This window comes from Mercurialis annua, linkage group LG5 (assembly GCF_937616625.2).
Source record: "Mercurialis annua linkage group LG5, ddMerAnnu1.2, whole genome shotgun sequence".
NCBI lineage: Eukaryota > Viridiplantae > Streptophyta > Magnoliopsida > Malpighiales > Euphorbiaceae > Mercurialis > Mercurialis annua.
This window is the reverse complement of record NC_065574.1, coordinates 54344972-54357126: the sequence shown is the minus strand read 5'-3', so window position 1 is coordinate 54357126 and position 12155 is coordinate 54344972. Positions and strand designations below refer to the sequence as shown.

The 12155-nt window shown below is 35.7% G+C and overlaps 2 protein-coding genes across 2 annotated transcripts; both read left to right on the top strand.

Annotated features, from left to right (window-relative positions):
* Positions 1–7092: 7092 nt before the first annotated feature.
* LOC126682877 (oil body-associated protein 2A) lies at positions 7093–8356 on the top strand. The gene is made up of 4 exons (XM_050378643.1): positions 7093–7390; positions 7480–7562; positions 7646–7760; positions 7949–8356. The coding sequence occupies exons 1-4, from the start codon at positions 7102–7104 to the stop codon at positions 8203–8205; spliced, it is 744 nt and encodes a 247-aa protein (XP_050234600.1). The 5' UTR covers positions 7093–7101; the 3' UTR covers positions 8206–8356.
* Positions 8357–9234: 878 nt separating this feature from the next.
* On the top strand, positions 9235–11455 carry LOC126683274 (cyclic phosphodiesterase-like). Its single transcript, XM_050379125.2, has 3 exons — positions 9235–9862; positions 10103–10157; positions 10880–11455. The coding sequence occupies exons 1-3, from the start codon at positions 9473–9475 to the stop codon at positions 11086–11088; spliced, it is 654 nt and encodes a 217-aa protein (XP_050235082.1). The 5' UTR covers positions 9235–9472; the 3' UTR covers positions 11089–11455.
* Positions 11456–12155: the final 700 nt, after the last annotated feature.

Genomic DNA, 12155 nt, shown 5'->3' with positions numbered 1-12155 from the left:
AAAGGATTTCCGAGAAGTTAATATAAATATAAAATTTTAGCAGGACGGTTTTGAGAAGATTATTGCGAGAGATTTAATATTATATTTCAGTTCTAAAATTGGAATTGAAATTGGAATTAGAAAGGAAAAATGTTAAAAAAAAGTCCTAAACTAGAGTTCAGGGACTAAAGTGGTAATTTAACCATATAAATTCCGAAGTGAAAAATTATTTCGCCAAGCTCCGCGAAATATTTTAAAGTACCTATGGTAAAAGTTTCAGGTCAATCGGAGACCTTTCAAAATTTGGACGCGGAAGCGTTTTGGACTAAAGTGTAACTTCTGAAAAGTTCAAGAGTCAAAATATAAATTAGCCAATTAAGTCTCGAGGATAGCAATTAGAAGATTATTAACGGAAAATAATAATTTTAGTATCGTATTATTTATTTGGATATAAATAATACGTTTGAATTATAGTTAAAGTTGATTTAGTTATGGACTAAATCGAACAAAAGAAAAGTTCAAAGGACAATTTGTAACAAAGAAGAAGCAGAGGGATCAAAGTAAGAATTTTACCAAACTATATATACATTTCATTCAAAGAAAGGTAATCAGAGGAAGGAAACGAAGAGAATCCAGTAGCTTCATCGATACCGTTGTTTCGCCGCCGTTTCTCCGTTCGACGTCCGATTTGGGCAATTTTTGCGGAGATCTCTTCAGAATCGAACCCTCTATCATCTTCGGGCATCAAATCAAGGTAAAGCTTTCGGAATTGATGGTAAAAATCGGATTTTATAGGCTGTTTTGGTGAAATAAGCGTAATAACGTTTAATTCGATATTTTGTGATCGTTTTGGCGTATTTAAAGAAACGGAGATATGGGTTTTGGTGCATAGGTGTATTAGGCACGTCGGGATGGTCGAAAAATCCCGAAAATCAGATTTCCGGGGCTGTGCACGACCGTGCACCCTCCATGGTGCACGAACGTGCACCAGAGGTGCACGACCGTACACCGGATGAGGTGCACGAACGTGAACCAGGGTTGCACGATCGTGCACCCATTGAGATGCACGCACGTGCACCCCGACTCGCAACAACGTGCATTCAAACCGATTTTGACCTACGTATTTGACGTTTTTGAGTTTTTGACTCTAAAAGATGAATTTCGGACTTCGAGGATCATAAGTTTCGAGATTAGCTCGACGTTTTGAATGAGTAATTATAGTAGTAAGTGTTAAGTAGGATTTACGAATCCTAATACAAGAAATGGAATTCGGCATATCGAGAATGGGATTGAGAGATTATCAAAGTTAAGATTCGTATTTGAAATACGATAAGTTAACCTAAGTTTATAACTTAGGATTTAAGCGTTAAGTTTACGTTTATAAATTAAACGTACAAGTAATTTGCATAAGTAACGGACGTACCTACGAACTACTAGGCCGACGATCTGGAATAGCTACGAGATCGAATGACGCGTGGAACCTACGAGAATGCTTGACGATAATGCAGTTTTGGATAGCGGGTTCTGTGAGTTGCAATTTACTTTCGAGTATTACTTATAAAAGTTATTTTCATATATTATGAATTTATACATCGCATTTATATAATTTGAATGATTGTTTTTGAATTGAGATTTTAGTATGCCATCCAAAGAAATTAGCTACATATTGGGTGTCAATAGGCTGTGTGATCACCAGAGTCAGTCTAGTATGTTAACGAGTAATGATGAGTCGATATATAAATGCACTTATAATGTGAACATGAATATGAGTTCGATACAAGCGAGCACTTGGTTACGGTGTAACCTGGAGTCCCCGTATCTAGTGAGTTGGACTCACACCTTGAGGTTAAGAGATAGGTCGCATCCGACGTGGTTGAGTGTGAACACTCCCGGGTTGGACCATTTGGATTATCTTGATTTGAACATTCGTTAATCATATCAGATTTCAGGACTTTAGTTTCGAATGGATCAAGTACTTGCTTATATGTATTTTCGCATTATTACTTGATTTGAAATGCGATGATAACTTGCAAGCTCACTCAGTATTTCCCAAAATACTGACCCCCTCACAGTGTTTTCTTTCAGGCGACTGGAGTCGGATCACACAGACTAATCCCTTTGTGCCAGAAGTCGATTGGCTTGCACAAAGTACGAGTTTGTACAGAGCTGCAGTAGTCCATAAGTGTCAGTACATAAGTAAAGTTATAATTTTTGTACCAATTGCCATGAATGGAATTGGTTGTATTTATGAGTTGAAACAGGGTAGTGCTGGATGTGAGACATCGCACTGTAAGACCCTGGTTCGTGTAAGTCATGTTACATTGACTCAGGAAAGAATTATGAGATTGCAATAAAAGTGTTTATATCAACTAAAGAGTCTTTCTGATAACGTTTTTATATATAATAATGTGTTTTATTCGCGAAACATTTATAACTATTTTAGGCTTGCTACGGGTTTCGGAGCTACCACTCCCATTCCTTAGCGCCGGTCTCGGCTCAATAATTTGGGTCGTGACATTCACTAACCACCGATCAAAACCGACCACCTACCTAAAAACCGCTGAATCGTCTCCGTTGAGAGACGAAACATCTGGTTTTGTCTCAATTGAGAGACAAAACCCAGATGGGTTTGTCTCTCAACGGAGACGAAGAGCTTCGTATCTATGAGAGACGACGAGCTCGTCTCTGTGAGAGACGACGAGCTCGTCTCTCTTCGTCTCTGTGAGAGACGAGCTCGTCGTCTCTCATAGAGACGAGGTCGTTGTCTCTGTGAGAGACGGATCTCGTCGTCTCTCACAGAGACGACGACGAGCAGCTGCCGGTGAAGAATCTGGCAGCTGCTCATGGGTTTTAAAAAAAATTGTTTTTTTTGTTAAAAGTACATAAACATTCCTTATATTTTTAATTAATAAAAATTAGATATATAAAGTGTTGATATTAATTTGTTTTTTTTATTATTATAGATTAATTTGAAAAAATAAATAAAATTTAGGACCATTTAAACCTTTTTTCCATTAAAAACCACCTTTAGAAGAAAAAAAACCACTATCAATACCGGAGAGTGTATCTCACTCTCTCGGGTGAGAGTGGGGAGGGGGGTTTTTGTACCGATTTTGCCAAGTTCAGGGTAAAAGTGATCCCATTTCACCAATTTGGACGTTTTTGATACTTTGTGCCAAGTTCAGGGGGCAAAGTGATCATTTGGTCTTAGAGAGTGGATACACTCCACCAAGATATATAATATATAAGCATATATACGAGTGTTGAACAATTCAGATGAAATAGTTTATTATAAATTAATAAAAACGACGTATATTTAAATTAAAACAAATTCATCTAATGGGAACAAAATAAACATAGACAACCCCCTCTTTATAGAATTTGAATCCAACTGGTGAAGAGTTACAAACTTTTCTTTACAAAATACGTCTTTTGGTGTAGAGTCGCCATGTAATCATACATGCACCAGGGACGTTTGAATTTCTCACCATTATAAAAGTTGTAGGTATTCGAGTAAAGTTTCCAGGGACATTTGAATCGGTTCAATCGGACATTGGAAAATAGAGTTATGCCTTATTTTGTCAGGCTGCAGTATTAAAACCTATAACACAACAACATATCTATAGATATTGGGCAGATATGCTGCATTCGACTCTATGAACTAGTTAATTAATCAAGTTTACTATCAAGAGACATAAAAGAAATTGGAAAGCTGGCCGGCTCTCTTCGTGCAAAAACTCGTGTTTCCGGAGTCTGATTGGAATGATCTGAAAGTCCTTGGACGTCATACAGCTTTCATGGGGACATCCTACCCGAATTCGTCTTCTAAAAAGGGCGAAGCCTCCCTTGAAGCCCTTACGTGTGCAGAGTCACGGTGAAATCTACACCATATTCGGGCGGATATCGCCGGATAAGAAACGTACAAGTGTCTGTATCCGTATATATCCACTTTTTTTTATTTTTTAGAGAGTTTGATAAAAAAGAGTACAGGCACACCTGGTGTTCCCGGCGTCCGATTAGGGTAATCCATGTTTACCTTTTTTTACAGTTGAGGTGCTTACCAAAAATAATATATTGTGATCACTCCTTGAGGATTAATAAATTTCATTACATAATTAAAGGAAAAAGGATCATAAATATCTTTAACATTTGGCAAAATCCATCATAAGATCCCTCTATTTTACCATTTTGACTCGATAAGTCTCTATTCCAAAGTTCGTCATGGCCGAATCCTTTTAATTTCAAAAATTGCATTTTTAGGCCCTTACGTGGATGGAAATTGGCAAGTGAAACTCACTCTCCGTCAAGTAACAGAAATATGTGACGTGGCATTCCATCATATTTTTTGAAGTCTACGTGGCATTACAATTTAAGGATTATTTTATACAAAATTATAATTTCTTAAACAATTGGTAAAACAAAAAAACATTGATGGTAAAATGATAATTTAGCCATCATTTTCTTACAATGTATCTCTGTCTTCTTCCTTTTTCTTCTCCTAATTCATCTTCTCTTCTTCTTCTACTAAATTTCTTTTTGCTTTCATATGTGTTTGTTTAAAGAAGTACTCCCTCCGTCCCGTTTAAGAAGTCCCATATTCCATTTTGGGATGTCCCATTTAAAAAGTCTCATTGCTATTTTTAGAATATTTTTCCATTAAATACCCTATTTTACCCTTATTTTAGTCATCTTAAAAGAGTTCTATGGAAAATTCCACTATCATTAATAGGGGCAAAACATGAAAAAACATGAAAAGACAGGAATAATTAATGTTTTCTTAATCTGTGTGTAAAGTCAAATGAGACTTCTAAAGTGGGACGGAGGGAGTATTATATATATTTTTTCAAATACCCACTTCAGATTAGAGAGCTATTGACTCTAATCATATGTGTTTAATGTCAGAAGAATCATTTGGTTTTATTTCTTTTACTGATTCAATCGCTGAAACTTGTCTAATCACCATATCAGCTTGGATTCAAAATCCCCCAAAAAATGGTATGTGTTGAACCTTTTTTTGTCCTTACAGGTAATCTGTAATTGTTGCCCATGATTTACTACTAATGGATTCCAATTTTGCATGAAAATAAGTGAATTTGGGCTGCCAATATTGATAACTCTGTTCTCGTCGCTGCCGGAGAGTGACTCCGTTTGCCGTTTGTCTCTGCTCATACACAGAGCTGAACGGTGCTTATTGTTGGGAAACGGAGGAGGTAAAAGGCGGGCGGAGGAGAAGCCGTGACCTTTGAAGGCGGTAGCGCAGGAGGAGGCAAAAATAGAAGAAAATATCATTGGTGTTTCACTTGTGAATGAATTAGTGTCTGTAGTTTTATTTCTCTTTGGTGTTTCACTTGTTATATGTCCATGAAATATTTCAGCTTTCATGGATACTTTGTGTATTGTTATATATTGATCACTGTGTATTTTTAATATAATTTTGGTGATAGAAATCTGAAAAGTGATGATGTAGTCCAATGGATAGAATTTGTAAGGGTTATTTAAATCTGGTAATGGATTTTAGTCAGATGAGGAAGAAAAGAAAAAATGTTTCTATAGATCCTTTTATTTTAGGCCTAATTATTTAAAAAACCCCTACCTTGTAATATTTTTTCGTTTATACCCCGATCTAGAAACAAATTTATTTGTATCCTTTTTTTGATTTTTCGTTTTCAAATCTACCTAAAGCACTAAAGTGAACTTTTTTTAAAAAAAAAAAATTAAAATAGTCCTTCATTTTTTAACCTATATTTTAATTAGACTTTAATGTTATTATTAATACAAAAATACCTTCTTCTTTATAAAATTAAAATTATAATAATTATTGAATTTGTATTATCTATAAATAATTTTTAAACACAAAACCGTAAAATTATATAATTTTTTTTAAAAAAAAACAATCGAATTCTCCGTCCGGAGGAGGAGGAGCAGATCGCTCCTCCTTGCTCCTCCTTGCTGTCAAGGAGGAGCAGATCGCTCCTCCTTACCTGCCAAGGAGGAGCGATCTGCTCCTCCTTCCATGAAGGAGGAGTAGATCTGTGCTCCTCCTCCATGGAGGAAGAGCGGGTCGTTCCTCCTTTCGAGCGACCCTGAAAAAAAATTAAAAAAAAAAATTTTATAAAAAAATTCGGAGCGGTGTACAAATTGAAAGAGTGCGGTGGTTTGTCGGAAATATTTTTTAATTTATTTAGTTTTTCAATAAAAATTTAAATATAATTGATTTGTTGGATTTATTTAAACATTTTTAAAGTTGAAGGATTTATTTGTATTTTTTTCAAACAGAAAAAAGTTGATATAATCCTTCTATTTAATTATTTTTAATTTTTTTCATCCTTAAATTAAATAAATTGTCAAAAAATAAAATTTTGGGGTATAGTTGAAAACAAAAAATCAAAAAAAGGGTACAAATGAATTTTTTCCCAGGTCGGGGTATAAATGAAAAAATATTATAAGGTGAGGTTTTTTTAAGTAATTAGACCTTTATTTTATGTGTATTTTATTAAGTGTTTATAAGGGTTAAAAGTTAAAAGAATCAGACAATTATTTTTTACACTCTCACATAACATATAGTGAAACACACTTGCCATTCTCCCATCCACATAAGGGTCTAATAATACGATTTTTGAAAGTAAAAGAACCCATTAGTAACGAACATTGAGATAGGGGCTTATCAAATCAAAATAGTAAAATAGAGGGGTTTTAGGATGGATTTTGCCTTAACATTTGGACTAAATATCATCTATACTTTTTATAGTTCGAAAAAATGCATTAAAAGTCAAATCACAGTTTTTAATAATTTCAATTGCTTGATAATATTAAAAATTAAATAATTCCATTAATGTATTTCATAATCATTAGATGTAATATCTAAAATAGAACCGCTGATGTGAACATGATTGTACAAGTTATGCAGCCAGTTCAAAAACTATTAAAAAGAGTCCAAAGAAAAAATATAATTACACCAGAACATCCTCAAACTTAACCAGTTGTCAACACAATATCACAGTTAAAAGCCACGTCACCTTTTCTTGCATGGCTACGTGCCTTCACCTCACACTCTTCCCTTTCATTTATATGAACAAGAAGAAGAAATATATACAAACTGTAAACTCAAAGAAAACCAAGATCATGGCTTCAAGTGACAGATCACCGGATCCGACTCCTATTCGCGGCGGAGATAACACGGTACCGCCGGGGCAACCTATGTCCATGGAGCAACACATGCTTGACAAGGGTGCACAGATGTTGCAATCTTTAAAACCAGTGAAGCAAATGAGCCAACATGTCTGCAGTTTTGCAATTTACAGCCATGACATGAGTCGACAGATTGAAACTCACCATTTTCTCACTAGGATTAACCAGGATTTCCTTCAGTGTGCTGTTTACGATACCGATAATGCTAACGGCCGTCTCATCGGTAAGCGTTTTGTTATATGAATCTGTAGCTTCTGGTTTTGTTTTTCTTGATTCTTGACAGGCATGATTTTGATTTTCTGTTGTTGGTAGGAGTGGAGTATATAGTGTCTGATAAGACATTTGAAAGTTTGCCACCTGAAGAACAAAAATTGTGGCACTCTCATGCTTATGAGGTTCATTATATGTTAATTCCTGTACAGTTCACTGAATTCTTGTAAAATTTGTCATATGACACTTGAAATTGGATGTTCATCAGGTGAAATCAGGATTGTTGATCCATCCTCGTGTACCTGAGATGGTAGCAAAGCCTGAACTGGAAAATTTGGCCAAAACCTATGGCAAGTTCTGGTGCACATGGCAGGTTGACAGAGGTAGCTAGGCTTAAAACTTAAAATAAATTTCATTTATCACCTAAAGAAGCACGCATATTTTATTCAGTTAACGTTTTCCGTTTTGGTAACATGTCCAAAACTTGGCGTTTTCGGATACAAAATAACACTGATTCGCCGTAGTAGTTTATCATTGTATTGACTGTGTATATGATTGTTAATTTTAATAGGTGATAGGCTTCCATTAGGAGTACCTGTTCTTATGATGTCTCCACAAGCAGTAAACTTGGGGATGGTGTCACCAACCCTAATCGAAAAAAGGGATTACAAGTACAACATCCTGACCGATGCGATAAAGCAATCGAGGCTTGAAATTCCAGAACCGGAGTGGATTAATCCTCAAGCTGATTACTGGAAGCAGCATGGGAAAGGTTTTGCAATTGATGCCGAGTCTACTCAAATGAAATTGAGGGCACCTTTTCCGTAAATCCGTATAGATGGATATAGTATATGTGTGTGTATAAGTATATATATAAGTATGCTTTTATGTATGTTTTTGTGTTTATGGAAGGGTTGGTTGTTTGTAAAAAGATGTTACAATGATATGCTTAATGGTTATATCTGTATAAATAAATTTAAGGAACTTATTAGAAGTTTTATGTCTGAAATATGAAATTTTCGACATGTTTTCGAAATGGGAAATGTTAAACGTCAAGTTTCCAATACATCAAGTTTCGGATACGTCGAGTTCTAACACGTTTTTGAAATGGAAATTGTTGAAGATCAAACTCTCGGACACATTTTCGAAATGGAAAATGCTAAACATCAAGTTTCCGGTTCGGAAAGGAAAGTGTCCTTGCTACCTAGAGTTCAACTGCAGGTGCTTAAAACTCGGTTACAGTTTAAGATTGATTGCAGTAGCAACTGAATTCAACTGGGTTCTAATTCTTGTTCTTAAAGGCATCTCATTTTTAGTTATGTTTCATAAACCTGAAATTGAACCGTCATCAAATTATGACCAATTGTACATATTTGGGCTATCAGCAATTCAGGCCCAAATTTGAATCTTTGTTCTAAGTCTTCACTTCAGAATACACCATAATTCCTTATGCCTAGGGGTGTAAAACGAGTTAGGCTAATCGTGAGTTATTCGAGATCGACTCGAAAAATTCGAACCGAATTCGAGTTCGAGCTACTCAAGTTTCATCTCGAGCCAAAGTCGAGTATCAATTAAGAAAGCTTGCGAGGTTCGCAGACCTAAACGGGCCTCATATACACCTAAAATTAAAATTTGTTCTCTATTATTTTATATTTTTAATTTTAAATATATCATCTTAATTGATTAAATATTATATTTTATAGTAAAAATAATACATCAAAAATTATAAATTTTTATAATTAATTATTATTTTTATTTTTAAGCCGAGCTCGAGTAGCTCAGTGATTAGTCGAGCTCAAAATTTAAGTCCATTCGAGCTCGATTTTGGCCTCACTCGGACTCGTCTCGGTCTGTTTATACCCTTAGGCTATGCATGTGTCATGATCCGAATTGACGCCACAAACCCCGGAAGCTTCACAAAGATCAAATCTTTTCAATTCCAAATAACACTCAAAAACCTTGCATCTTAAACAAACCATCTCCAATTCCACGATCTCCCCTCGATAATTCCAACAATCATCGAACTTTTGACGAACAAAAACAATGGAGAAACACTCATCATACGGCATCTCAATCTCAATCTCCAACCCCATTTATGTTCTCTCTAAACTTCATTAAATTCCTATCATTTCTGGGTCTATTCAGTTCCTTTGTGTTTCTATATTCAATTTTCATGGAAATCCCAGCAAAAACAGACACACCAGCTTCTCAAAAGCATGTGTATTCGGTGTGGGCAATTCCACCAGAAGATGTGGCTGTGAGGATCAAGAAGTTGATGCAGGGTTTAAGGTCGGAATTTGGTGGGCCTCAGTTTGAGCCACATGTCACTGTGGTGGGTGCTATCAGTTTAACTGAGGAGGATGCTTTGGAGAAGTTTAAATCTTGTTGTGATGGGGTTAAGAGTTATGTGGCTACAGTTGATCGTGTGGCTACCGGGACTTTCTTTTATCAGTGTGTTTATTTGCTTCTCCAGCCATCTCCTGAGGTGACTCTTTTTGTCTGTTTATTTGGTTTTTTGTTGTTTTAAGAGGTAGTTAATGTTTGATGTAATGGATTTTTTTTAGTCAAAGATAGCTTACGACTCTTAGAGTTTCAATTTGTTAGTTATTAGTTATGGAGGCAGGAGATGCATTTGTTTACGCCTTAACCATCTAGGCTAGTCCCACACTGTCGATGTAATATGATTTTGTGTTGATGGTTAGAGTTGTTTTTGTTGTTGTTTTAGGTGGTGGGAGCTGGTGGACATTGTGCTGGGCATTTTGGGTACAAGAGCTCAACTGGTAAGATTTGTTTCTGCATTTTTTTAAGTGCTTATTGTCTGAAGTTATTGAATTTAAGCTAAAAGCTTTGAACTTTAATTATAAGGAAAACAAGTATTCGTGATCGTTACGATGAGCCTCTGCCTGCTTCACAATTTTGATTGGATGTTGATGACTTGAACTTCTTTACTAATTCATCGGGAAACTCGGTTTCACTTTTTATTTCAGTTCGCATAGACGTTGATTAGACATAGTAACTGCATTAGAGGGTATGCAAGTGCTCCAGAGTGGGAACTGTGTGTTCAACTTGTACTAAAATGTCATGAACCAAAATCTAATTCCTGTTCTATATAGTACTTGCGACATATATATACATTCATTAATTACTGTTCTGCTTAAGTACTGGTTAATATTTCTAGGTATAGTTTGCAATGCTGCTCCGTTGACTCAGATTGTAATTATAGGAAATGTCATTGAAATTTGCTTTTAAATTCACCTATATTGCACTGAAACGGAATGGGAAATGGCAAAATGATATTTTGTATAACTATTGGTTACAAATGTAAAATTTCAGATGTCAAAATTTAAGATTTTACGGTCTCCTAGCAATATAGAGTCTCGCTTGTTGCTGATAACTATTCCAGACTGAAGCCCTTTTTCGTTCTTGACTGTATTAAAACATCAGTATGCAATCCTCTTTGATCGGTAGTTTTTAGTAATGCATTTACTGTCCAATATTGCAGCCTACATGCCTCATCTGAGTCTCCTGTATGAAGATCTAACCGATGAGGAGAAGAAAAAGGCTCAAGAAAAGGCAAATAGTCTTGATGAGAGCATTAATGATCTGAGTTTCGAGATAAGTCGCCTTGCACTGTGGAAAACAGACACCGGGGACAAGACCTTGAAATCATGGGAAAAGATAGCAGAATGCACACTCAGTCCTCCCAATTAGGCAAACCGGTACCTCTTTTTCCTTAACGGTTACAATAAAACCTACAAGGTGCATTTCCTTTCCAGTTGTTTATGCAATGAGAACACCACATAGTTTTTGTAGCGACTCTCTGCTAGTAAGCTTCGGTGTAATTATTCCGAGTTGTATAGAGCCGTGGACACCTATATTAGATAATTTGTGCAGTTTTTATTTCCACTTAGAAACTGTTGCTGGGGATTCAACTGATAGGAGTTGAACCTTTAATCTTAATCTCAGGCAGTCAATTGCCCTCCTACTTGTTATTGGTCATCTTGCGAATGTTGTTCAGTAGGCCGTCTTTGGTTTGATTTTGTTGTAGATTTGCAGTATTGCGACTTGTTTTGCTGAACATCTGATCTTGGTTCGAGCTTAACCTGGCTTGACTCTTTTAAATGCAAATCCACCCTCAGCTGGAGTTTGGTACTTCCTATCCTATTTACTAAACAAGCATGTCCATGGATTGTATTTATGCGGATTTGGCCTGGATTTTTTCGTGCATGTATAGAATTCTATCTAAAAATAAAAGTCTAAACATATACGCAAAAATACAGGTCTATTCTCAGGTCGAACTTGAAAGATCGAACTTGAAAGAAAAATAAAATATTCAAGTTCGATTCAAGCAGAACGGGCTTAGACGGGCCGATCCTGTATTCGGCTCAATGAACAATTGTAGTTTAGCCATCACCATTCAAGCCTTGTAAGATAGCTTATAGTGTCACCATCCAAACCAAGTTAAGTTATTATGATCACAGCATTTCATGACGTAGTTGGCTTGCAATATGGTGAACCACACCAGCAATTCTTATCCAATTCCATTTTTACTTGCATGTTCATGTGAAAACCAAAATTAAATTGTGACTAAATTGCAATATAGCCAACCTTTTCCCATCAAGGTGAATTTACAATGTTGAAAATAATTAACTTGTGGAGAATATCCATGAGTTGTTGTTTAGCATAAAGTCAAAAATCTTATCTGGATTTGTAATATTATAATACTTGGATCAGAATGTAAAGAAATATCACTTGAGTGATAATTTATAATTTATTAA